General features: G+C 40.7%; 1 protein-coding gene across 5 annotated transcripts in view; it reads right to left on the bottom strand.

Annotated features, from left to right (window-relative positions):
* The window catches only part of CFAP61 (cilia and flagella associated protein 61), a 282,902-nt gene that overhangs the window by 181,700 nt on the left and 74,730 nt on the right, over window positions 1-26,472 (bottom strand). For all 5 annotated transcript variants that reach the window (XM_073008639.1, XM_007961384.3, XM_007961391.3 and 2 more), the window contains 5 exons: window positions 17,788-17,879; window positions 10,180-10,254; window positions 5,417-5,595; window positions 3,226-3,265; window positions 200-339 (listed from right to left, as the gene is read on the bottom strand). In XM_073008639.1, the coding sequence (XP_072864740.1) occupies window positions 200-339; window positions 3,226-3,265; window positions 5,417-5,595; window positions 10,180-10,254; window positions 17,788-17,879 (526 nt within the window). The remainder of the gene's footprint in view (window positions 1-199; window positions 340-3,225; window positions 3,266-5,416; window positions 5,596-10,179; window positions 10,255-17,787; window positions 17,880-26,472) is intronic.

Raw genomic sequence — 26,472 nt, 5'->3', positions numbered from 1 at the left:
GTTTTAATATCTGACAGGACAAATCTCTTCTCAAGTGCCATTCTTTCTCTAAATGTATTAGTTAAAAATCACTTAATCAAGCCCTCTTCTAATAAAAGATGATCTTTAAAATAAATTATTAAAATAGCAGGGAGCTCCTTGTTCCCTTGTCTTCTGTAATTTCATGGATTGCTGTGTGGCCAAACATGTGTCTACTCACTTGAGCAAGCCGGCCCGGTGGAAGACGTAGAGGTCCTGCTCGAGGGTGCAGGTGCTGAAAGGGACCATTTTCATGAAGTTCTGGATGAGGATGAACTCAGGGGTGAGACGGGGCAGAGAAATTATACAGAAGTTCTTATCCTAACATCATCAAAGACCAGGACACAGAGAAAAAATAAAAAACCATTAATCAAAAAACAAATTTCTCTAAAAAACACCAAGAAAACTAGAAGCAAAATGTGTTCATTAAGGAGAGGATACTCAAATTACCTTTCCTGTAATTTGGAAAATAATCACATAAAATTCACGAAATAAGCAACTACAAGGGCATGGAAAAAGTATCTTTGTGTCTTACTGAAACCTGAATAAATTAATCTTATAAACAATGGCAGTCATTCAGCATAACTCTTCTCGGGAAGTAGTTTTTAAACCAAGACAATTCATACTTGCAAGTTCACTTGTGTCACAAAGTCAGTGAGGTAGCATGGTGTCCTAGGCCTCTTGCTTCCTAAGTGACCTTACACCAGTGGCCCCTTCCTCTTAAGAGACGGGAGGATGATACTACAGGCCTTTTTTGGCTCTAAAATTCTGTGATTATCCATAAACCAACGTGTATGTATTTTATCATGACATGATCCCAGTTGGATGAACAGATCCATGAGCATGACTAAACCTAGGCAGTGGGTTTAGTTAGTAGACACAAGAGGTCTTGCATGTCCTGAGGGCTGTCATTCACCTATTCTAGGCCTGCCCTGTCAGTAGAGTAGACAATGAAATGTGGCTAGTATGGCAAAAGAACTAAATTTTAAATTTTATTTCGTTTAAATTCATTTAAATAAAAAAAAACTGATACTTAATTCCATTACTGGAAAAGTTTTATGTGTGCTTGGTTTGTGTGAATCTACTTATCCAACTGTAAATTTTATAACATCTAAATACAGATGAACTATTTCTGATGAAAATTCAGTACTTGTATTGAGATGTGCTATAGATGTGAAATATATATTAGACTTCAAAGACTTAGCATGAGAAAAAGAATGTAAATAGCTCACTAATAAGTTTTCATATTGATTATATGTTGAAATGATTACATTTGCCCAGGCACAGTGGCTCACTTCTGTAACCCCAGTACTTTGGGAGGTCAAGATGGGAAGACCACTTGAGCCCAGGAGTTCGAGCCCAGCCTCGGCAAGATGGCGAGATCCCATCTCTACAATTTTTTTTTTAATTAGCTGGGCATGGTGGTATGTCCCAGCTATTTGGGAGGCTGAGGCAGGATGATCTCTCGAGCCAAGGAGTTTGAGGCAGTAGTGAGCTATGATTGCGACACTGCATGCTGCAAAGTGAGACCCTGTCTCTTTAAAAACAGGATTGGGACACATTAAGTTAAATAAAAGATATTATCATATAAACTTCATCTGTTCCTTTTTCTTTTTTTTTCCTTGTGGCTCTTGGAACATTCAGAATTACCGACGTGGCTCACAATCCATGTCTGGACAGTGCTGCTCTAGGCTATCTGAGCTTCACGCAGCTGCCTGATCCTCTGCCAGGTCCCTGCAGAAGCAGCCTGCTCTTCCCAAAGCTAATTTGTCCCTTTGGGATCTCGCCTCCTCTTGAACCCTGTGAAGGCATTACTTGTGCTAATCCAAAACCCTGGGGACATTTGTGCAGCTCAAAGGAGTGAATCATTGTTTGACCTTAACTTCCTTCTTTTTAGCAAATTAGCAGGACTCCTTTAGGGGAAACTGAGAGTCAAGTTGCTGAAATACTCAAGTTGAAAATAAGGACTGGGTGCCAAGTCTGGGTGGGCTTTCTCTGGGAGGGGGAGACTAACTATAATGAGTTGCTTCATCTTGGATTTGAAGGATTAAGGATGAAGCAATCAAGGTTATTTTTTTTCCTGTCGTCCATGTTCCGAAGTCAAATAGAATTGAAATGTAAACAGCTCTTGTAACTTTTTAAAGCCAGCATTACTTTTATAATGTTAAAGATTTACCTTTACATGGACTTTAAAATAGGAAACAATTAAAATTAGTGAAATTTATTTGAGGAGTCTTTGAGGGAAACCAACTTTGTAAATCCTATGTTTAGGGTAATCTACATTGTTTTGAAAGTGCCTTAATAATCAATTTTTAAAAATTATGATGGAGAACGTATTGCCTTATTACATAGCTTCATTATAATAAAAATGAGGAAATAAAACTTAACATCACACAGTTTTAAGACAAAATAATTAAAGTATACTTGTTTTTGCCTCATGAGAAAGAGTATCCAGGAAATATAAAGCAATAGATATTTTTATTGAAATCAGTCAACTGAAGAAGTACAGTTGTTGACTTTACTTAACTAACAGGCCTGTCTTTATAAAAACGCATTTTGTCCCTCAAACCCTCCTTCTCCATTTTCTTTCCTTCAATAAAGAAGTGTGAGAGTTTGGCTGGATCTCCATCCCTAGAGAACAATGAGACAAGAATGTAGGCAGAAGCCCAGGACACCCTGACACGGAGAATCTTATTTGCACTTGGATATTAGCCTGCAGGCCCATTCACCAATGTGGGTTGAGCCCCCTGTACAAGACAGGCATGAAGTCAGGCCTGAGGAACTAGTAGGGAAAGAAATACCAACCTGAAAATCAACAAGTCCCTACTTTGCTACCCTCAGAAAAGCATTATGATGGTTTCAGAACACTTATAGCCAACATAATCTATCAAATAACATAACTGTATCATTTACTTTAATTTCTGACATTTTCATATATTACTATAAATGATTTGATTCTGATAAAACACTGGTAAGGCTATGTCTAAAAGAAATTTTGCATTTAAAGAGAACTGCTAAAATAGCATGACTTAAAAATTCTTGAAAATGACAATACTTTCTATTTTTATGAGCTCATGACATGCCATTTGACCTTATTCTCAGAACACAAACCTCAACATTCATAGCATAATAAATTTATGACATTTTACTTTTATATAACTTCTCTAAGCTTACAAAATCAGTTCTCAAAATTCAGCATGTACTTACAGAAAAAAGACTGAAAACAAAATTCATGAAATCCAGAGACCTGTAAACAAGACAGTAAGCACTGTCACTGCCCTGCAAGCAAATGCAACATCAGTGGACATTTACAGAGATTTACAGCTCCCTCCCCTCGGGCAGTGATTAGCCAACCACTAGTCAGAACGTGTGTCTAGCTGAACACTAATGGGGCGCATAAGTCGCAAGCTTCATATGCCAGTAATAAAGTATTCTGCAGAACTGAAGGCACTTTCACATCAATTAATAATCTCTGTGCATTTGAAAAGCCAAAACAAAATTGGTCATTCTGTGCCTCCGATCCTTCCTGTCTGTTTTGAAAGAGTTAAGAGGAGAGGTGGGAAATATTATAGGCTGCTTCTGATCTTTTTCCCTTTTATCCGTTGAAGATTTTCTGACTAGCTGCAGATGTAAGTTCATAGGCAAACTACACTGGGTCATCAAATTCCTGTTTCAAAATTCAAAAAGTATACTCTAAGCACAATCATATTTAAATGTACCAATAAAATAAATATAAAGCAACAAATACAGATAGGCTTTACAAGTTTTTAGATGTCTACAACACAATTAGAATAAAAAGAATTTATCTTTTCAATGTCCCAGATCTCCACAGAAGCCAAAAACTCAAGATGGAAAAAGTTAAAGTACAACATGGTTCCAGGGGATGCTGGGAGATTGGGAACATGTTTAAACAGATCCTCTGGAGAGGAACTGTCCAGCTATTCTTGGTCATCTAAAAGACATTCTAGAGCCTTCCATTCCATCAAAATGGGCCAATCATTTCCTCTTCGAGATGGTTCTATGAACAGATGAGGAGTCGGTGCTAAGGAGATGTGGCATCCAGGCACTGAGGGCAGCGTCCAGTGTTCAGACTAGAGGAGAACAGTAAGCACTGAACATACGGGAGTTCTGGAGGGGCGGGGTGGGTAGCTATGAGGTCTGGTGGGAGCCGGGGCTTTAGACAAAGCCCAGCACCATGCATGCCTCCTCCTTGCTTGCTGGATTGCTATTGGGTGTCAACTTATCCCTCACTCAGATATTCCATGTGGCTGAGGCACCAGTTGCAGATTCTGGGTAAAGCATGAGCTAAGGGATGGAGCCCATCTCCTCCATCTCCTTGTGGCATGGGCTCGTCACAGCCTTTGGCTCAGGAATGAACACACAGTCCTGTCAGCCCTCATGGGACTTTGGCTGGAAAAAGCTGGGCCCATCCTGGCAAGTCCTCCTCACTGGATTTTGATGCAGACCTGAGACTGTCAGTGGTCTTAGGCTTAGGATGGGGCACTCCTCTGAGAAAGGGGCCAATAGTAGGGAAGTAGGGTGATATGGTTTGGCTGCGTCCCCACCCAAATCTCATCTTGAATTGTAGCTCCCACAATTCCCAAGTGTTGTGGGAGGGACCCTTTGGGAGATAACTGAATCCTGGGGGCAGTTCCCCCATACCGTTCTCGTGGTAGTGAATAAGTCTCACGAGATCTCATGGTTTTATAAGAGGAAACCCCTTTCACTTGGCTCTCATTGTCTCTTTGCCTGCTGCCATGTAAGATGTGGCTTTTGTCTTCCCCCATGATCGTGAGACCTCCCCAGCCATAAGGAACTGTGAGTTCATTAAACCTCTTTTTCTTTATAAATTTCCCAGTCTTGAGTATGTCTTTATCACTATCATGAAAACAAACTAATACACAGGCTGAAGAGGTAGACAGAGAAACTTGGTCCTTGATTTGGTTATCTAAATAAATCCTAGATCAAGCCATATTTAAATTAGTCTCATCACTGGAGTTATCCTTAGGTATGTGAGGCAATTATTCAATTTTTTTTCCAAAGCCAGTTTGGTTGGATTTTCTGTTACTTGCAACCAAAGACTCTAGAAAACCAATAACCCAAATCCAAATTCTCCAAGAACTGCAAACTTTACAGAATGGGAGCAGCATGTGGTTATGTAAGTGATAATTTTCCAGATTCCCAATTGTTACATAGGTGGGCCAGCTTTCTAACCCACTTCTGTAGCCCTTGTTAAAATGTGATGGACTAGAATCTCTGGATGGGGCTTAGGAGTTTGTGGTTTTTAAAAATTCCCCAGGAGATTAGGATGCGGGCCAGGTTTGGAAATTACTGGCTTTGTAAACCAATGCCAGAAGAGATTCTCACTGTGACAGCCAGCCAGAAGGTCAGTACTTGCCTTGCTTCGTATTTCTCATCAATAAAAAACAGCTGAATACAAAAAGCAGCTGAGGCTCCCCTGTAGATGGGGCGGAATTGGACGGGCTCTTCAGGCAGTAAGAACGATGCCAAGCTCCTACTGCTGACACGGTGATCCTGTGCATATCCAGTGGAGATGTCACTGAGTTTTTCTATGTCCTAGAGCAAGGAGACAGGAGGAGCCAATGAGAATCCTGTCAATTCCCTATAATTTAGTGGGCTGGTGTTTGCATTATCTCTACATGACACCGTTCTGAGGACAGGTGTGACTGTCTCACCCGAAACAACTCATCCTGGGCCAGGCCTGGTTTTAAGGAGAGGTTCTTAATGAGATACTCAAAATTTATAAAATGTTTTTAAAAACTAGTTCTTCAATGAGAACACATGGACACAGGGAGGGGAACAACACACACTGGGGCCTGTCGGGGGGTTGAGTGGGGAAGGGGAGGGAGAGCATTAAGACAAATACCTAATGCAGGCAGGGCTTAAAACCTAGATGACGTGTTGACAGGTGCAGCAAACCACCATAGCACGTGTATACCTAGGTAACAAACCTGCACGTTCTGCACATGTATCCCAGAACTTAAAATTTAAAAAATAATAATAAAGAAAAATAAAACTAGTTCTTACATGAAGGTCTCACACGAGACAAATAGTTTCAGTTGGCCTTTGACATAGGGTCCATATTTTAACTGCATCCTGGGGTAGATATTAGAGCATGGTAGTATTATATACATATTATAATAACTCAGGAAGCAAAATACTTCTCTCCCTAAAACTGTGTTCATTGTGATACAAGAATTTTTGAATCTTGGGACTGGTCAGGTGGTCCTAGGAGTAACTGTGGTGGGGAGGTGGAGCCCAGGAAGGTCAAATGGACCACAGCCACCTGGAAAGTCAGGGCTGAGGCTGTTCTGTCTTGGTTCAGGTGCATCTAAAAAGGTGTCAAAACTCAGAAGATGATTCCTTTTGAGATCCCTCAAGGAGTTCTTTTAAATCAAAGTAATACATGCATATAAAAAAATTTAAAATAATATCAGCACCAAACATTTATTAAGAAAATCAGCAGTTCTCTGTCCTTCCAAGTCTCTACCCCCATTGAACAGAACTTTTGACCTTTTCATTTCTTTGGGTATTTACCTCTATATTTCTGAACAGTATGTTTATGGTGCTATTTCTAAATTCATTCGTTCTTAGAATTTCCTACTGGATATTGATGTAGTGGCTAGATTAATCCCTCTTATCCTACCCTCTTCCCCACATCTTATCCCCCAGGATAATTACATCACAATTCAGGGTTAAATCCATAAGTATTTACACTAATATGAATGTGTAAGTTCTGTTGTTGCTGAGGAAAGTAGTGTAATACGACAATGTTTTCATTTGTGTGCTTAGTTTTTATTCACTTGGTTTCCTAAATTTTTCACTTGCTTTATTAGATTTGCCAAATGTTGGTCACCACTATTTTCCAAATGATCAGGCATTTGAGATAATATATGAGCTTCCTTTTTTCTCCCCTCTAATCTGGACTTGCAGCTCTGCCGGCCTGCCTGTATTGCAGCTCCTATTTCGTAAGTTCCAGGTCTTTTCTTTGTCTTTTCTGTGCATCATTTAGGCCCTTATATCAGTAGAGCACATTGTTAGCTTCCCAAAAGCAACATGCTTGAAAAGCAAAACTCCACAGACACTGGCTAACTGGGGCACTTCATGGGGTGATCAGGCAGAGATATGGCATTATGATTGGGTGGCCAACATTCAGTGACATTATCTGAAGGTATTTTCTTTGGGCCTGTCAGTTTTGGGGGGACTTAAGTTCTCCAATATCCTGCACGGGGGACTGTGGTAGATGGAACAGTGGCCCCCAAAGATGTTATAGGCCCTAGTCCCTGCAACCTGTAAATATGTTATCTTTCAGGGCACAGGGATTATGTAGATGTCATCACATGAAGGGTTCTGTGATGAGGAGATGCTCCTGGATGATCCAGGTGGGGTCCAGTGGAATCACAGGGATCTGCTAAGAGGGAGGCAGCAGGTCCGAGTCAGAAGGACGAAGATGCTGCGCTGCCAGCTCTGAAGATGGAGGAAGGGGCCACAGAGCATGGAATGCAAGTGGCTTCTAGAAGCTGGCAAAAGCAAGGGAACAGATTCTCCCCCAGAGTCTCCAGAAGGAACACGCCCCTGTCTACACCTGAAGCTCAGCACACTCAAACCCATTTTGGAATTCTAACCTCCAGAACTACACAATAATAAATTTGTGTTGTATAAGCCACCAAGTTTGGGGTAATGTGTTACAGCAGCAATAGAAACTAATATAAGGCCTGGCTCCTGGCATCGAGAGGGCATGGCTGGAGGAGGGACTGTGGATTCCTCTGTTCGAAATGGAGAATTCCACTTACTTGTCTGTTCTCTATTCTTCACCATTACAACGCCCATGCAGCACAGGCTAAATCTGAATTAGCAGCAGCCTCTGTTCAATTTCTCTAGAGAATAGTCATTTTATCCTCTCACTTGGGGTGTGGCTGACAACCTAACTGAAGTCTGCAGGGATCCAGTGTTCCAGTCCCTCCACATCAGACTGCCCAGCTTTTCAGCCCAGTTCCTCACCCCGCCTTCTGCAAACCTCCAGTCTTCAGCCTTGTGCAGAATTCACACACTTTTCGCCAGTCTTTCCTCTCATAAAGATGCTTGAGTTTCACCTTCCTCAGCTGTGCTAAGCCAGTGTAAACTCCTCCATCGATTTTTTCAGTCTCAATATTTTTAAAGTGCTTATCTTCCAATATTTCCTCTCCATCTCATCTTTGTGGATTTGTGCCCTTTTTATTCCTTTACTGTCATTTCAGTGGTTTTCTCCGGTAGGGAGAGGAGATAAAACTAGGAGATCAATCCACCTTGTTGACTCAGGTGTCTTGTGGGGTTCCAACATGTTTGATGCAGTGGTGGGGGCAGGCACCCTGGCCCTCCATCCACATCCTTGCTTGGGTTCATAAGGGAACGGCTATCCTCTCAGGAATATTAGAGAGAAAAGTGCTGTCCTCTTCTACACCCCAACTTTCTTCCCTAGGGCACAGGGAGTGACCGACTGGTCAGTGAGTCTCCTAGTGCGGGCTGCCCCAGAAACACACCCCGAACTAAGAGTCTGAGAGTCAGTAGTTTACTTGGGGAGCAAAGCCAGGACACTCTGTAAGAGGAGTGGCGTGCGAGGTGAGGAAGGGGAGGCTGCCAGCATGGGGCGCTTCAAGATGTGGGTGACTACGGTGAATCGATCCCACCTGGATCTCTGGGAGCCTAGAGAACACAGTGCAGAGTGGTCCCATCTAAGAGGTGAAGGAGCTGGCGTATTGATTCTCCAATCCCTTCAGTCACTGGTTGATGGCTGCTTCCTCAAACCGCCTGCGCTGCTGCAAACACGGCATGGAAGGAAGACCAGGCACTTGCATTCCTTGTCCTCACAGGGTGCTCAGGAAGAATAAGTGCTAGAGGATATGGGTGGGGCTCCAACAGCACACGCTAATGTGAGATTCAAAAACTGGACCCTGTGCCTGCATTGTGCTGTCTCTTTATGGCAGCACATCCTGCTTCCAGGGTGCGTGTTTTCTTCTCCCCTCCCTGCAATTAGCTGGGAGTGGGGAGACCCTGCCCCACGGGTGAGGCCTGCCTACAACCACATGGGGGCGTTTAATTCAGTAAGGAGAAACGGGAAGCCCATTTGGGTTATCGGTCCAAGCTTTGTTTTCTAGTTCAGTGTTAGCCATGAGAAAGGGGTACTTCAATGCCTAGCTGACTTCTGGGTAGACTCCTTTACTGGTCAGAATCCAGAGAGGAGCGGGGCTGGAGAACCTGGCCCTCTGGCAGAACTTCAGTGTCTGGGCTTAGTCTAAGTTCAGTGAATCTGTCCCAGTGCCTCTGTGGATATGACTAAGCCCCATGCTCCATTCCCTTCTCAAGGGTGCTCTAGGCTTCTGTTCCTGAGTCAGTCCATCCATCACCAAGAGGCTCTCGGGAAACTACTGAAATTCCAGGACTGTGCTCATCATCAGGGAATGAAAATGCCTTATTGTACCAATCTCCCACTCAAAGGCCTACAACACCCTCCTCTGCTCCTTAGGAAAAGTTCGAGATCCTGAGCAGGGTTCACAGGACCCTGCCAATCTCTTCCGGAACCGCCAGGCTTCTGGCAGGGAACAAGAGGGACACTCCAATGAAGTGGTCAAGGGACCACCTGCAAAGGCATGGGTAGGATAAAGGGAAATCAAGAAAGGATGAGGAAGTCCCCAGGGATGGCCACTGCACTGGTGGAAGATGCTACACTCCTTGGCCTGAATTTGTAACAGGAAAGAGGACTTCCCAAATCCCCAGATGCATGTGAATGACATACATTAATAACACACCTAGATACAGACATGAGTGTATATATGTGCATATGATACAGAGAAAACCCTTATAAATATTTTGCCTCTCCAAAATGTTTTCTTTTTGGGCAATGGGAAGGAGAGATAAGCTGTATTTACTAAAATTTTTGCAAATAATTTATGTACAAATGGCAGCTTATCGTACAGGCCATGCAGAGAATACAGAAGAAAAGATTAATCACAGCAGGAGAAGAGGTAAGGAGGTGAGGCTTGGTGCAGCACGTCCTAAAGGAGGTGGGAGGTGTGAACTGGTGGCGACAGGCAGGGAGGTCAGGAGGGGTGTGAAACCCATGGGGTGGCCAGGGGGCATGCAAAGGCCCTCCTCAAACCGTACCTCTGGTTCACTAACACTTCCACTTTGGACTGCTGTTAAAGCTTCCTTGGATGCAGCTTCTTTGGCAATATTTCCCTGCAAATGATGACAGCAAGACATGAAAATTAATCAACACCTGCAGCAGTTTAGAGTCCAAGCTCTGGAGCAAGCTGCCGGGGTTCAGACCCCGGCTCTACAGCTTACCAGCCTCGTGGCATTGGGAACACTATGTAGCCTCAGTTTCCTCCTCTGTGAAAAGGGGATGAGAAGAGCATCTACTTCATAAGGGTGTTATGAGGATAAAATACAGACAGACAGACAGAGAAACAGAGGCTTAGCATAGTGCAGGCGCCTCCTGGTTCTCTGGAGATGTTAGTTATTACTCCATTATTCATATTCTTCTGTTTACCTTGAAAGGTGCACTAAGTTTTTTCTAAAAAAAAAAAAAAAAACTACTGTATTGAGGTATTATGATGGTGCAAAAGTAATTGTACCAAAAGTAACTGCATTAAAGTAATGGCAAAAACTGCAACTATTTGTGCACCAAAAGTAATTTGTGCCAACCTACCAGAATTGACATACAATAAGCTACATACAGTTGAAGTATACTTTTTGAAAAGCTTTGATTTACGTGTACACCCATAAAAATATCACCACGATCAAGATAATGAACATGACACATCACCCCCCAAGCTTCCATGTTCCTATGTGCCTCTCACTCCCACCCTTTCTACTCTGCCAACCACAGGCAAACACTGATATGATTTTTGTCATTGTAGAGTAGTTTGTACTTTCTGTAATTTTATATTACTGAAATCAAATAGCATTTACTCTTGATCCGGCTTCTTTCACTCAGCATATTTACTTTGAAATTCATCCATGCTGTTACACGCATCAGTGTTTTAGTCCTCTTTGTCCCTGAGTAGTACCCATGGTGTGGATGCACCGTACTGCCTCTACATCCTCACCAACACTTGGAATGCTTAATCTTTCTAGTTTTGGTCATTCTAATAGATGTATAGTTGTATTTGATTGTGGTTTTAATTTGCATTTCTCTAATGACTAATGAGATTGAGTGTCATTTCATGTGATGTCTTCTTTTGGAAACTTCAAATCTTTTACCCATTCTTAATTAGTTTTTTTATTTTATATTGTCGTGTTTTGAGAGTTTTTAAAAATATGTTGTAGAAACTCTGTCAGATATGTAATTTGCAAATATTTTCTCCCAGTCTGTGGCTTGTCTTTTCATTCTCTTAACAGTATTTTTCAAAAAGAAAAGGTTTTAAATTTCGATGACACCTAATTGGTCAATTTGTTCTTTTTTGTATTGTGCTTTTGATGTGGTTTCTGAGAAATCTTACCTAACCCAAAGTTCTCGTATGTTATGTTTTCTCTAGAGGTTATATTGGTTTGAATTCTGCATTCAAGTCTATGATTCATTTGCAGCTAAATTTGTATATGGTATGAGGTACGGATTGAGTTTTTTAAAAGTTTGTATATGGATATTCAGTTGTTTCAGAAAGAAAAGACTATTGTTTCTCCACTACATTGCCATGTGCCTTTGTCAAAAATCAGTTGTCTATATACATTGAGTCTATTTCTGAGTTTTTAAAATTCTATTCCATTAACCTACTGTTGACTTTAGCACCAATATTATACTATCTTCATTACAATAACCTTATAATAATTAGGCCAAGCATAATGGCTCACACATGTAATCCCAGTACTTTGGGAGACCAAGGTGGGCGGATCACTTGAGGCTGAAAGTTCAAGACCAACCGGGCCAACATAGCAAAACCCCATCTCTACTAAAAATACACACAAAAAAATCTAGGTGTGGTGGTTCACACCTGTAATCCCAGCTACTCAGAAGGCTGAGGCATGAGTATCACTCGAACCTGGGAGGCGGAGGTTGCAATGAGCTGAGATCATGCCACTGCACTCCAGTCTGGGCAATGGAGAAAAAAAAAAAGAATCTTATAATAATTAATCTTGAGATCAGTTAGTGTTATTCTATAGCTTCATTATTTTTCAAAGTTGCTCTGCCTGTTTTAGGTTATCTCCATTTTCACATAAATTTTGGAATCAATTAATTAAACTTTTATAAAAATTCCTGCTGAAAATGTGATTGGGATTTTGCTGAATTTGGGAAGAACTGATTTAAAGATTCAATATCCCACGAACATAGAATATCTCTCCATGTATTTAGGTCTTCTTTAATTTCTCTCAGAAATGTTTTGTAGTTTTCACCACAGAAGTCTTGAATATCTTTTGTCAGATTTAATATTTGTACTGTTTTAGATAGTATTTCCATCTGATTGTTCATTGCTATTATACAGAGATACAACGAAATTTTCCATATTAATTTTGTATATATTAGTTCTAGTAGCTGTTTTGTAGATTCCATCAGATTTTTTTCATAGGTAGTCATGCTGTCTGTGAGTAAAAGATAGTTTTAATTATTCCTTTTTAATCTGGATGCCTTTCATTTCTTTTCCTATCTTTCTGCACTGGTTCAAATCTCCAGTACAATTTTGATTAGAAGTGGTGAGAGCAGACATTCTTAACTTGTTCCTGACTTTAAGGGTAAAAGAATTAGTCTTTCACCATTATGTGTGATGTTTGCTGTAAGTTTTTCAAAAATAACCTTTATCAAATTGAAAGAGTGCTAAGAGTCTTTATGAGGAATTAATGTTAGATTTTCAAATGCCTTTTATACATTTATGAGATAAACATATGGGTTTTTTTTAGTTTGTTAAAATGGTGAATTACACTGATTTTCTTATGTTAAACCAAACTTGCATTCCTAGAATAAACCCTACTCAGTCATGATTATCCTTTTTGTATATTGACTAAGTTTACTAAATTTTAAATTTTTTTATTTCAATACTTTTGGGAGAACAGTTGGTGTTTGGTTGCATGGAAAAGTTCCTTAGTGATTTCTGAGATTTTGGTGCACTCATCATCCAAACAGTGTATACTGTACCCAATGTGTAGATAAAAGACTCTATGTTGATGGGCATTTAGTCTGGTTCCGTATTTTTGCAATTGTGAATTGCGCTGTTATAAACATGCTTGTGCAAGTGTGTTTTTCATATAATGACTTCTTTTCCATTCTGCAGACACCCAGTAGTGAGACTGCTAGATTAAATGGTAGTTCTACTTTTAATTCTTTAAGGAATCTCCATAGTGTTTTCGATAGTGCTTGTACTAGTTTACATTCCCACCAGCAGTGAAAAACTCTTCCCTTTTTACCACATCCAAGCCAACCAACATCTGTTGTTTTTTAATTTTTAAATGATAGCCATTCTTGTAGGAGTAAGGTGATATTCCATTGTGGTTTTGATTTGCATTTCCCTGATAATTAGTGGTGTTGAGCATCTTTTCATATGTTTGTTGGCTGTTTGTAAATCTTCTTTTGAGGATTCCCTATTCATGTCCTTTGCCTACTTTTTGATGGGATTATTTGGTTTTTTCTTGCTGATTCATTTGAGTTCCTTGTAGATTCTGGATACTAGTTCTTTGTTGGATACAGAGTTTGCAAATATTTTCTCCCACTCTGTGGGCTGTCTGTTTACTCTGCTGGTTGTTTTTTCCACTGTGCAGAAGCTTTTTAGTTTAATCAGGTCCCATTTATTTATCTTTGTTTTTGTTGCATTTGCTTTTGAGTTCTTGGTCTTTGCCTAAGCCAATGTCTAGTAGAGTTTTTTCCAATGTTATCTTTTAGAATTTTTATGGCTTCACCTCTTAGATTTAAGTCTTTGATCCATCCTGAGTTGATCTTTGTATAAGGTGAGAGATGAGGATCCAGCTTCATTCTTCTATATGTGGCTTGCCAGTTTTAACAAAATCTTTTTCCACTCCCAAATTATTTTCACTGCAAAGATCATTAAGTATTTTGACTCAAATCCACAAATGGATGTAAGCAAGTTACAATATTACATAAAGCTGAAGATATAATGTTATCCTTGAAATACATAATTTTTATAGCTAATTCACCACAGAAAACTTCATGAATTCTAAATATTATAACTAGAGCCTAGTCTAAAAAGCATAGAGTATTGTGAAAAAGATGCATATTGTGTTTGTCTGAAATCTTTAGAAAAAGCCTATTTTCTTCCACCAGCAGTGTTGGGAGTAGTTTCTTTATCCACTGGTAATGCCAAAAGTTGCTATTTCATGTCATTTCTATCTATTACTAATTTAAGACAACTATGCTGAATTAGGTTGTTTCATTCTAGTTTATTGAGAGGTCCTATTGTCACTCCTCAATGGATTTTACATATTTCTCATACACTTCACTCATGAGTTCATTCAGTTGCAGGGTGTTACTCAGCATCATCTTGACATTGATGCCCACTGTTGCATACCATTTTCTGTTATTATTCATTCATGTCTATCTGTGAATTGACACACTGAGAACACAGTGGTTCCATATGCAGCATCCAGAGAGCACTTCCCTCAGTCACCACGGCTGCAGCCCACAAGCTCCACATTGTTCACAGTGTGTCACATTTGATGGGATGCTGAGGGCCATTGTGCTGCACTCAGCTATCTAGGCCAGGAGGTGGGGCAAGGCTGGTCAATACTGTCATTAAAATCTTCTTTATCCTTACTGATTTTCTGTCTACTTATTCTATCAGTTACTGAGGGGAGCATATTGAAATCTCTAACTATAATTTTTATTGATCTATCTTTGCAGTTCTACAACTTTTTGCTTCTTATGTTTTGAAGCACTGTTATTGGGTGCATAAGTATTTAAGATTGTTATAGTCTCTTGGTCTTTGTAATCTCTTATAGTATTCTCTGTTTTGGAATCTACTTTGTCTGAAATTAGTAAAGCCATTCCAGCTAACTTTTGATTAGTGTTGGCATGGCGTATCCTTTTCCATTCTTTAAATTTAGTCTATTGTATCTTTACATTTAAATTGCATTTTTGTAGTCTACATAAACTGAATTTTGCATTTTATCCACCTATATCTGCTTTATATATATGCTCTTTAATTGGGACATTTAGAACATTTAAATTTAATGTAATTATTGCATACATAAGTTTAAGTCTGTCATCTTGTTATCTGTCCCATCTAGTCTTTGCTCCCTTTTTCCTTTTTGTCTTCTTTTGGTCTAATTTTGTATTTTTATGATGATATTTAATCTCAACTGTAGGCTTATTAGATATAACTCCTTGAATCTGATTTGTAACATTAGTGGTACATCTTTAACTTATCACAGACCGTCATTAGGTGATATTATAGCACTTTAGGTTTAATATAAGAACCTTAAAATAGTATACTTTTCCCCTTCAGGTCTCCTCTCAAGGTCTTTGTGCTATTCTTGTCATACATTTTATTTTTACATATGTTATAAACCCCACACTATTTTTGTTTGTGAAGTCACTATCTTTTAAAAAGATAAATATTAAGGATAAAATCGTATACTTTTTTTCACTTTGTTACCATTTCCAGTGCTCTTCAACTCTTTGTGTAGAGCCAAATTTCCATCTCATATAATTTTCCTTCTGCCTAAAGGGCTTTCTTTAACATTTCTCATAATGTGGGTCTGCTGGTGATGCATCTTTCCACCTTTTCTGTGTAGGGCAAACTCTTTATTTCACATTTTATTTTGAATGAAAGATATTTACTGGATATAAAATTCTAGGGTGGAGTTTATTTTCTTCTATTTCTTTAAAGATGTGATCCTACTATCTTTCTGCTTGTATTATTTCCAATAAGAAATCTGCTGTTATTCATGTCTTTGTTCCTTTGTTCCTAACTTGACTTCTCCCAAACCTACTCCTGGCTGCTTTTAAGATTTTCTCTTTATCACTGGTTTTCCACTGGCTTTGGTACAGTTTTCTTTAGGTTCTTGTGTTTGCTGAGCTTTTTGTATCTGTGAGTATATTGTTTTCATCAAATTTACAATTTTTCAGTCATTATTTCTTCAAATATGTTTTTTCTGTCCTAGCATCTCTCTCTTCATGTGGACTTCTGCTACACATATATCAGGTCTTTGCAGTTGTCCCAAAACTCACTGATATGTATCTTTTTAAAAAATCCCATTTATATTTGTTTCAAGTTCACTAATCTTTCATCTGCAATGCCTAACCTGGAGTTAATCTTTCCAGTGTATTTTTCATCTTATTTATTGTAGTTTTTAATCTCTAGAAGTTTGATTTGGAGCATTTTTATATCTTTTATGTCTCTCCTTAACCTTTGGAACATACAGTTATAATAACTGTTTCAATGTTTTTGTCCCTTAATTCTAACATGTTTTCATATGTGTGTAGGTTTCAACTGATTGATTTATTTCCACCTTTTGCATAATACACTACCAGTTTTTTGAGTGCTGGTAATTCTTTATTGGATTCCACACATGGTGAATTTTATCTTGGTGGGTGCTGAAGAATTTTGTATTCCTATAGATAGTCTTGTACTTTGTTCCAGGACTCAGTTAAGTTACTTTGATTTTTTCAGTTCTTGCTCTAAAGATTTGTTAGGCAGGACTGGGGCTGTGCCCTCTCTAGAACTAATTATTCTCCACAAGCCTCTTTTGTACACTCTCTTGCAAGTTATAAGCTTTTGCAGTCTGACTGGCGAGAACAGGCACTATTCCTAACTTTGTACAGGCACGGGCACTATTAATCCTCATCCTTTTCAGAGGTTCTTTTCTCAGCCTGGCCTTAAGGAGTTTCCTCCCATGCCTGGTATGATCAACACTCAGCTGACTGCCTGACTGATCTGCTGATCAATGATGTCTCTCTCTGTGCACTCTGTCCTTTCTAGTACTCCATCCTTCAGACTTGAGTCGCTCTAGTCCGCATGGACTTAAAGACTTGGGAAGTCTTCTGGCTCCTCCTGCCCTGCGTTGTGTCCTAGAAGCTCTGTCAAGGCAGTCAGCTGGGGCAGCCACAGGATTTGCTTGGACTGTCCCCCATCTCCCAGGCATCGCTGGCCTTTGTTACAGTGATGAACAGTGTTTCCTATATTTTAGCTACATTTTGGTTATTTTAGGCAGGAGAATAAATCCAGTCTCTGTTACTGCACTTTAGCATAAAAAGAAGAACGCTGCACTTTAAAAAAACAAAAACAAAAGCAAAAACTAATTCCATTCATCAGCTTCATTTCCATCAATCTAATCCATGCATATAATCTTTAAAAGATTTAGGTCTCCCCTGAGTCCCCTCTTTGCTGGGAGGAGACTTTTCTGGGCAATGGGGCAGGTGTTTCTGTGTCTGCTGGGCCCAGTCAGGGAAGGAAGGAAAATGCTGTCCCATTTGAGTATGCAGATAGTGTGTCAGTCTCTTCAGGAAGCCTGTATTTCCCAGTGAGTTTAAGGCAGCAGTTTTATCTGGCTCAGCCTCCTGAAGTCAGGGAGCAAGGTAGGGAAAGGCTGACATTCTGTTCTGACCTGCGTTTTGGAGCATACCAGTGAGGCTTTGATATGTCCGTTACACACACAGAGGCCTCTGTTGCTCCCAGCTCATGGTGTGCTTACTGCTAGTGAGGCCTTTTCTGCATCAGGCATTAGAACTTCTCGGTAGTGACCCCAGCCCCAGAGATGCCCCTGATGTCACAAGTAGTCCCCAGGCCCATCCTCCTACCCTAGGCATGGAAGGATGGTCTCTCTCACCTGGATGTTTTCCATGGTATCCGGAAAGACAGGTTCCTGCGACTCCTCGACTATTTTTTGGGAACCCTGGCTGCTACTCCTGAGCTCAGCATCTTTGAGAGAAGGGATAGAATAATGACAGAAAATAGGTGATAAATATCTGCAGAACCACAGGAAATTAGACAGCGTGGTCACATGTTTTTAAGCTACAATGCATCTGAAGAATTTTATTCTACAGAGCAGTACCTTGAGGTAGGAAGAGCAGGTCTCTGCAGCCCACCCGGATTTTGACACTGAGGAGGGATTCTGGGCTAGTTCCTCCCTCCCTCCACCTCTCTGTGCCCTTATCCACATGATGTTGCCCAGGGGAGTTGTGGAGATGGGAAGATGGGCAATGGACCTGGGCCGCAGGAGGCCCTCAACCTCTGCCAGGCCCTGGGCAATGGGATCCTTTGATAGCAGCCCCTTTTGAAGTTTACAAACAATGGGTTATCAGCTTCCTCGATGGTGGGCTTTGAAATGATCTTCAGGCAGAAGGTGGAAAAGGCCACAGTGAGTTACATCAGTGTTGGCTGAATGCCAAGGTTTAGCACAAGGGCTGCTTTCTCTTTGTTTGGAAAGACTGTGAACTCATGCTCTGCCAGCGGTCACAATGCTCACTTTTCTATTTTGTAATAGAAATTATTTTCAACAAGAACTGGAGCTGAGCATTGGTGTTTCAGTAAGTTCTGGAAAGTCAATAATCAGGGTAGCTTAGGCTTCATGTATTTAACCTTTACTAAAAATTACAGAAGAAAAAAAATTCCCATTTTGTCTAAAAAGGTCTTTCTCCCTCCTCCTCCCCTCCTTTCTTCTCTTTTGAAATCTCTCCGTGCCTAAAGAGGGCGTCCTGGGAGAAAACATCATTGGAGGATGTCCTCTCTTTTGTGCCTCACCCAGTGTCTGCCCTGCTGGGGGTTCTCAGCCATGACATCTGCTCTCAGCCTTTGGGCCTCAGCTCAGAGCAGCCCTAGGATGCCCTGCTCATAGCTGCCCCTCCCCAGAAGCGCTGCCATAGATGCAGGAGGGACCCTGGGCCCGCTGAAGGCTCCAGAGACTGCTGCTGCCACCGTGAGTGTGCGCATGCTGCTCTGCCTTCTTGTTTTCAAGCATCACATCAGACACTGCAGGGCCAGAGCAGCCAGGATCCTCTCTGCTTCCTCCTCTCCCATAGTGTTCTTCTAGTGCCAGCTACGACAATGGCCCCTGCAGATGTCTCTCAACCCCAAATACCTGGGTCGCTAATGTGTTACGCCTACTTCTGGCAAAGATATAGGTAAGTAAATGAAATTCTAAGAGAAAAATGAGATGCCCAGGGAAGTGTAAATGGCATAGTTGGAGAGGTACATAATGTTGAAGGCACAATGAGACAGAGTCACATCCTAGCATGAAAAAGCAGCTCTTTTGGCATGAAGAGAAAATGTCCTGAGAAGAGAGGGTAAAGCACTTAGAATCCCTCTTCCGAAGAAAGATGCTTTGAGGGAAAACAAAAACTGTCGTATCTCTAGCTCCTGATATGCCCTGCACCCTGCAGAATTTTCCAAATAAGACTATCTGGGGTTTCTAGCATTCTCATCATGACAAGAGCAGCATATTTTTTAGCTAATTAACTTTGTTGTTGAGATTAACACACATATGAAAAGTGTACAGCTCAGGGAATTTCTACATACGTCTATTCTTGAACAACAACCACCTATAAAAATACATAAAACTGGCTGGTCACAGTGGCTCACACCTGTAATCCTAGCACTTTAGGAGGCCAAGGCAGGTGGATTACCTGAGGTCAGGAGTTCAAGCCCAGCCTGACCAACATAATGAAACCCTGTCTCTACTAAAAATACAAAAAAGTAGCCAGGCATGGTGGTACACACCTGTAATCCCAGCTACTCGGGAGAGGCAGGAGAATCACTTGAACCTGGGAGGCGGAGGTTGCAGTGAGTCAAGATTGTGCTACTGCACTACAGCCTAGATGACAGAGTAAGACTCCAACTCAAGGAAAAAAAAAAAAAAAAAAAGGAAAAAAAAGAACATATAAAACATTTCTAGCACCCAGAAGTTTGCCTCATCTCCCCGTCCAGTCAATACTCCTCTTGAAGGTATCCGCTCTTCCAACTTTTACTATCATTGATTACTTTTGCTCAGCAGCAAACTTGTAAATTAAAAAAACTTATTTTCAGTAGTTACCTATTTCAATGTATTAAAAATGTATTTCTTTCCTATTTTAAGTTTGAAGAACTACAAAAAATGCAACTAAAAGTAGACATTCACTGTGCATGCTTCTTTTATAATTAGGAAAAGATTATTAAAAAATTAAAAGTCTTAAAGACTGGATTAGATTTTCAGTAAACTAATAATCCTGGTGACTTAATTGCCAATGGTCTGATGTTCGTGAGACAGTTACCAACTACAAAGACTAATTGCCGTGACTAAACTGTTGTGAGGTGCTGCAGTTGATTATTAAGCAGCTGCCACGTTCATCCCTCAAGGTGACTGCATTTCAGAACTGGGCAAGGTGAAGCTGGATCTCCCTCTCCAGTGTCTCTGGGGTCTTACGAAGTTTAATGAGTGAATGTTCATAATGCCCCTTGAGATCCTCAAATGTGAGGTGCTATCCTGAGGAAAGCTGAGGCAGTGGTATTATGTAACACATGACTAAAAATACTACTGAAGCTGCAGATTTAACTGTTATTTTATGGCGTATACCATCTAAGTAATTTAGAAGTCATGAACTATTGGTTTACTCTAGTGGGAGTAAAGGCACAATTTGTCAGGACTTTCTTTCTAAGTGAGACTGCTTGTCTGAAGCAGGTTTACCATGAAGCTAATAAAGCTAGAGGTTCGGGCATCTTCCCAGCACAGGTCCCTCCAAGGCACAGCATCTAATGCTCCATTCATCATTTTGCATTACTATCCTTAAAAAGGGCTCCTGAATGGGTCAGACCTTAGGTCCCACAAGACTCTGGATCTACCCCGCTCTTTATCTAATAGGAATAATCCATACAGAGTGTAAAAAAAAATAATACATGTTGAGGGCTTCAGGAATAAATAATAATATAATTTTGTGCTTTTTACATTTATTTTAAATATCCATCAAAAATCTTAATTTTTGTGTGATGAAATAAATTGATTCTAAAAGAGCAAATATGGAGAAACAGTAAACAAACATTTAAGAAAGATGAACAAAAAGAGAGCCATATTCCCAACTGAATATTAAGACATTATAAAGACATAGTTATTAAAACAGAGAGTTACTTACAGAATGAAAGCCAGAAATAGACCCAGACAGTTATGAAATGTTGATATATGATGAAAGTGGCATTTCAAATTAGGGGGGAAAGAACAAACTGTATAACAAATAGTGTTGGAGGAGGTGAAACAAAATGATCTAATAGAAGCTCCCACCGATCATCCTCCCCGCAGGAACACAAAATTTAACAATTACATACACAACAAAGCACCGTCAGAAGAACCAAAAATCACGGGAGCGATCGCAGTATCTGGTTTTTCACTTCATATAACTGAAAGAGGCACTGAAGAGGGCAGGAAAGGCAGTCTTGAATTGCCAACACTAACTTTTCCCCATTCCCCTGGCAGTAGCCATGTGGTGTGGAAAATCTGTACACTCGGGGAGAGAAAGTGCAGTGATTGTGGGACTTTGCAATGGAATGCAGTGCTGTCAACACCAGGCAGAACTCAGCTGGCACCCCGAGAGGGAGCATTTGCATCTGCCCTAGCCAGAGGGGAATCACCCATCCTGGTGGTTGGAACCTGAGTTCTGGCAAGCCTTGCCACCACAGGCAAAAGTGCTCTGGGGTCCTAAATAAACTTGAAAGGCTGTCTAGGCCACAAGGACTGAGCTACCAGACTTAGGGGACACACAACCTAGTAAAACACCAGCTGGATCTGCTAAAAGAGTGTTTGCGTTACCCCACCCCTAATCCCAGGCACCGCAGCTCACAGCTCCAAAAGAGACTCCAACTCCTTCCTTCCGCTTGAAAAGAGGAGAGGGGAGTGAAGAGCACTTTGTCTTGTAACTTGGATACCAGCTCAGCCACAGTAGGATAGGGCACCTGGCAGAGTCACAAGGTCCCTATTCCAGGCCCTGGCTCCTGGATGACATTTCTAGACACATCCTGGACTGGAAGGGAAGCTGCTGCCTTGACATGAAGGACCCAGCCCTAGTAGGATTCATCACGTGCTGACTGAAGAGCCCCTGGGCCCTGAACAATCAGCAGCAGTAGCCAGGTGGTACTTGCCATGGACCTTTGGTGAGACTAAGAGCTGTGCTGACTTCAGGTGTGACCAGCACATTCTCAGCTGTAGTGGCTACGAGAGACCACTTCTGCTTGAGAAAAGCAGAGGAAAGAGTAAAGGGGACTTTGTCTTGAGCTTGGGTGCCAGCTTGGCCACACTGGGGAGGAGCACCAAACAGGCTCTTAGGGTCCCTAATTCCAGGCTTTGGCTCTTGAATGGCATCTCTGGACCACCATGGGCCAGTGGAAGAGCCCACTGCCCTGAAGGGTGAGTCCCAGGCCTGAAAACATTCACCACAAGCTGACAGAAGAGCCCCTGGGCCTTAAGTGAACATCAGCAGTGCCCTGGTCGTACCCCTGTGGCCTGCGGTGGTGGTGGGCATGGGGAGAGACTCCTTTGCATGGGAAAAGGGGAGGGAAGAGTGGAAAGTACTTTGCCTAGTGCTGTCAGAGTCAGCTCAGCTGCAGTAGAATAGAGCACCAGGTAGATTTCTAAAGTTTCCTACTCCTGACCCTGGCTCCCAGACAGCATCTCTCGACCTCCATAGGGCCGGGGAACTTGTTGCCCTTCAGGGAAGGACACAGGCCTGGGTAGTTTCATCACCTGCTTATTGCAGAGCCCTAGGGCCTTGAGAGAACGTAGGCAGTGGCCAGGTAGTGGTTACAGTGGGCCTTGGGCAAGACCCAGTGCTGTGTTGGCTTAAGGTTTGACCCTGTGCAGTCACAGTGGTGGTGGCCACAAGGGTGCTTTGTGTCACCCCTCCCCCAACTTCAGGTGGCTCAACGCAGAGAGACTCCATTTGTTTGAGAGAAAGTAAAGGAAGAGAATAAGAGTCTCTGCTTGTTAATCCAGAGTATTCTTCTGGATCTTATCCAAGACCACCAAGGTGGTACCTCTACAAGTCTGCAAGAACCAAAATGTTACTGGGCTCTGAGTACACCCCTAATGCAGATACAGATGCAGTGGCCAAAAACTTAGTTCACAACATCCAAGTTCCTTTGAACACCTGGAAAGCCTTCCCAAGAAGGACAAGTACAAACAAGTCCAGATTGCAAGACTATAATAAATATCTAACTCTTCAGTGCCCAGACGCTGACAAACATCCACCTGCATTAAACCTATCCAGGAAAACATAACTTCACCAAACTAACTAAATAAGGCACCAAGGACCAATCTCAGATGGAGAATTCAAAATAGCTGTTTTGAGGAAAACTCAAAGAAATTCTAGATAACACACAGAAGGAATTCAAATCCTATCAAATAAATTTAACAAATAATTTGAAATAATTTTTAAAATAATGCAGAAATTCTGGAAGTGAAAAATGCAACTGACATAATGAAAAATGTATCAGAGTCTCTTAATTGCAGAATTGATCAAGCAAAAGAAAGAATTAGTGGGCTTGAAAAAAGGCTATTTGAAAATATACAATCAGAGGACACAAAAGAAAAAAGAATAAAAAAGAAGGAAGCATGCTTACAGGATCTAGAAAAATAGCCTCAAAGGGACAAATCTAAGAGTTATCACCCTTAAAGAAAAGGTGGAGAAAGAGAGAGGGATACAAGATTATTCAAGGGGATAGTAACAGAGAACGTCCCAAACCTAGAGAAAGATATCAATATTCCAGTCTAAGAAGTATAAACACCAAGTAGATTTAACCCAAAGAAGACTACCTCAAGGCATTCAATAATCAAACTCCCAAAGGTCAAGGGTAAAAAAAGGGACCCTAAAAGCATCAAGAGAAAAAAAAAAAATAATACACAAAGCAGCTCCAATACGTCTGGCAGCAGACTTTTCAGTGGATACCTTGCAGGCCAAGAAAGAGTGGCATAACATATTTAAAGTGCTGAAGAAAAAAAAAAAAACTCTTACCCTAGAATAGTATATCTGGCAAAAATATCCTTCAAACGTGAAAGAGTAATAAAGACTTTCCCAGACAAAAGATATTTCATCAATACCAGACCAGTCCTACAAGAAATGTTAAAGGAAGTTCTTCAATCTGAGAGAAAAGGACATTAATAAGCAATAAGAAACCATCTGAAGGTACAAAACTCATTGGTAATAGCAAATACACAGAGAAGCACAGACTATTACAACACTGTAATTACATTATGCAAACTACTCATATATTAAGTAGAAAGATGAAAAGATGATCATAAATAATAACTACAATGTTTCAAGACATAGTACAATAGGATATAAATAGAAACAACAAGAAAGCCAGGAGACAAAGTGTAGAGTTTTTTAGTTTTATTTTTGCTTGTTAGTTGCCGTTTGTTTATGCAATCACTGTTAAGTTGTCATCAGTTTAAAATAATGGGTTATATTATTTTCAAGCCTCATGGTACCCTCAAATCTAAAAACATACAATGGATACACAAAAAAATAAAAAGCAAAAAGTTAACATTGAGCACAGACAATTCTTTCAAGGAGTTTTTTCTGAAGAGTGAATAAGTCCTTATTTCTTGACATGTTTTTATGCCTTGGTTGGCCTCATTCCCTTTTGTCTTCATAATTGTGTAAGTTTCCTGTTGCTGCTGTAAAAAATTACCACTCACTTAGTGGCTTAAAACAACAGTAATTTATTCTCTCACAATTCTAGAGATAAGAAGTTGGAAATCAGTATCCCTGGGCTGAAATCAAGGTGTCAGGAGGCCTATGCTCACTCCAGAGGCTCTAGGGGAGAACCTGTTCCTTGTTTCTTCCAGTTTCTGTTGACTTTGGCATTCCTTGACTCGTTATGCCATTCCAATGTGATTCCATAATCCCACTGACTTTTCCTTTTCTGTCTTTATAATCTCCCTCTGTCTCTTCCTAATCACAGGACGCCTGTGATAGCATTTAAGGCCCCATAGATAATCCAGAATAAACTCCTCATCTCAAGATCCTTAATCGCAACTACAGAGACCTTTCAAAAAAAAAAAAAAAAAAGGTAACATTTACAGGTTCCAGAGATTATACAAGGGTGTCTTTAGTGAGGCCATTCTTCTCTCTACTTTAATAGGCACCTGTGGCTGACTGAATGCAGGGTATTTATCCAAATGCTTACTAGGAAGGTCAAACTCTCTACCTGTCCAAATCAGAAATGTTATCATCTCAGCATCTTCATCAAATAATCCATTCACTCTTATTAATCTCATCTCACAAAATGGTTCCACCATCTACCCAGTTTCTGAAATCATCCTTGATAGTCCCCTTTTCCACAACCTCCTTTCCCTATATCCAATAAAATATCAAGTTCCATTAATTCTCTAAAATATCTCCCAGGTCTATTCCACAGTTACTTTTCTGGTTCAATCCCTCCTCATCTCCTTCCTGGACACCACAGTGGCCTTTGCAAAGCCTTCCTGTGAACTAGAAACTGACCATGTAATGCTTTCTAATTAAATATTTCCAATGGTTCATCATCACATATTACCGATGTAATAGAATAGAATCTAAACTCTCTTGCAAGGCATGCAAGGCCTTGATTGCCTGGCCTCAGTTCTCCTGTTCTGCTTTGTCTCCTGCCACTCCCTCACTTGATGCTCCAGCAACACTGAACTTGTACTTTCCCGCAATAAGCCATGGTCTTGAATATCTCATTATTCTACACTCTTTGATATCACTGCTAGGAAAATCTTTCTGCTTATTCACCTAGAAAGCTCCAATTTGCTTTGAAGTCTTACTCAAAAGCTTTGAGGTCTACAAAGTCTATGTGGAGGCTATGAAGTCTATGTGGATGCTCTCAAGATGATTTAAGTGTAATTCTGCTCTGGTCCCACCACAATCTTCTATACTTCAAGACAATTATGTTATTGTAAAGTTGTTTGTCTTGCATCTTTATCTTGTCATCAGCTGGTACTGGACTCACTACATACTAGACTATGTTCCTAAAGTCTAGCATATGGGATGCACTCAGTATTTGTTTAATGACTGAATGAACAGCAAGAGGTTGATAATAAAGTCCACAATGATACAAAGAAAGATATTAGGCAGGTTGCAAGAAAGAAGGACAAAGGGCTTTTCTCACATTTTTCAATGAAACTCCTCCTACTTGGGATGTGGCGTACACTCCAGGCCATCCAGTACAATACACTTGAGCTTAATATATAGACAATTCCCAAATCACTGTCTTGAGATGAGACTTGAGATGAGGTCTTACCCTCCTCCAGGAAAAGATACCATTTCCCCATTCTCATTGTATCACAAATCAGGGGACCAATCTTACATTGAAGTTTGTCTCTCCTTAAGAAGGCCATGACAAAAGTCTTCAGCATTCTTCTTTTTGTGTATGAACATGGATTGCAATGATGACTCTGATTCTTTATATTCCCTGTTTTTAGGCCCTTTGCCCCATGTAGTCCCCTCTCACTCTGATTCTGGGTTTAATCATGTAACCTGCTTGGACAAGTGACATATGTTAGTTCAAAGCC

This window comes from Chlorocebus sabaeus, chromosome 2 (genome assembly GCF_047675955.1).
Source record: "Chlorocebus sabaeus isolate Y175 chromosome 2, mChlSab1.0.hap1, whole genome shotgun sequence".
NCBI classification, from domain to species: Eukaryota; Metazoa; Chordata; class Mammalia; order Primates; family Cercopithecidae; genus Chlorocebus; species Chlorocebus sabaeus.
This window is presented reverse-complemented; position numbering and strand designations above follow the sequence as displayed.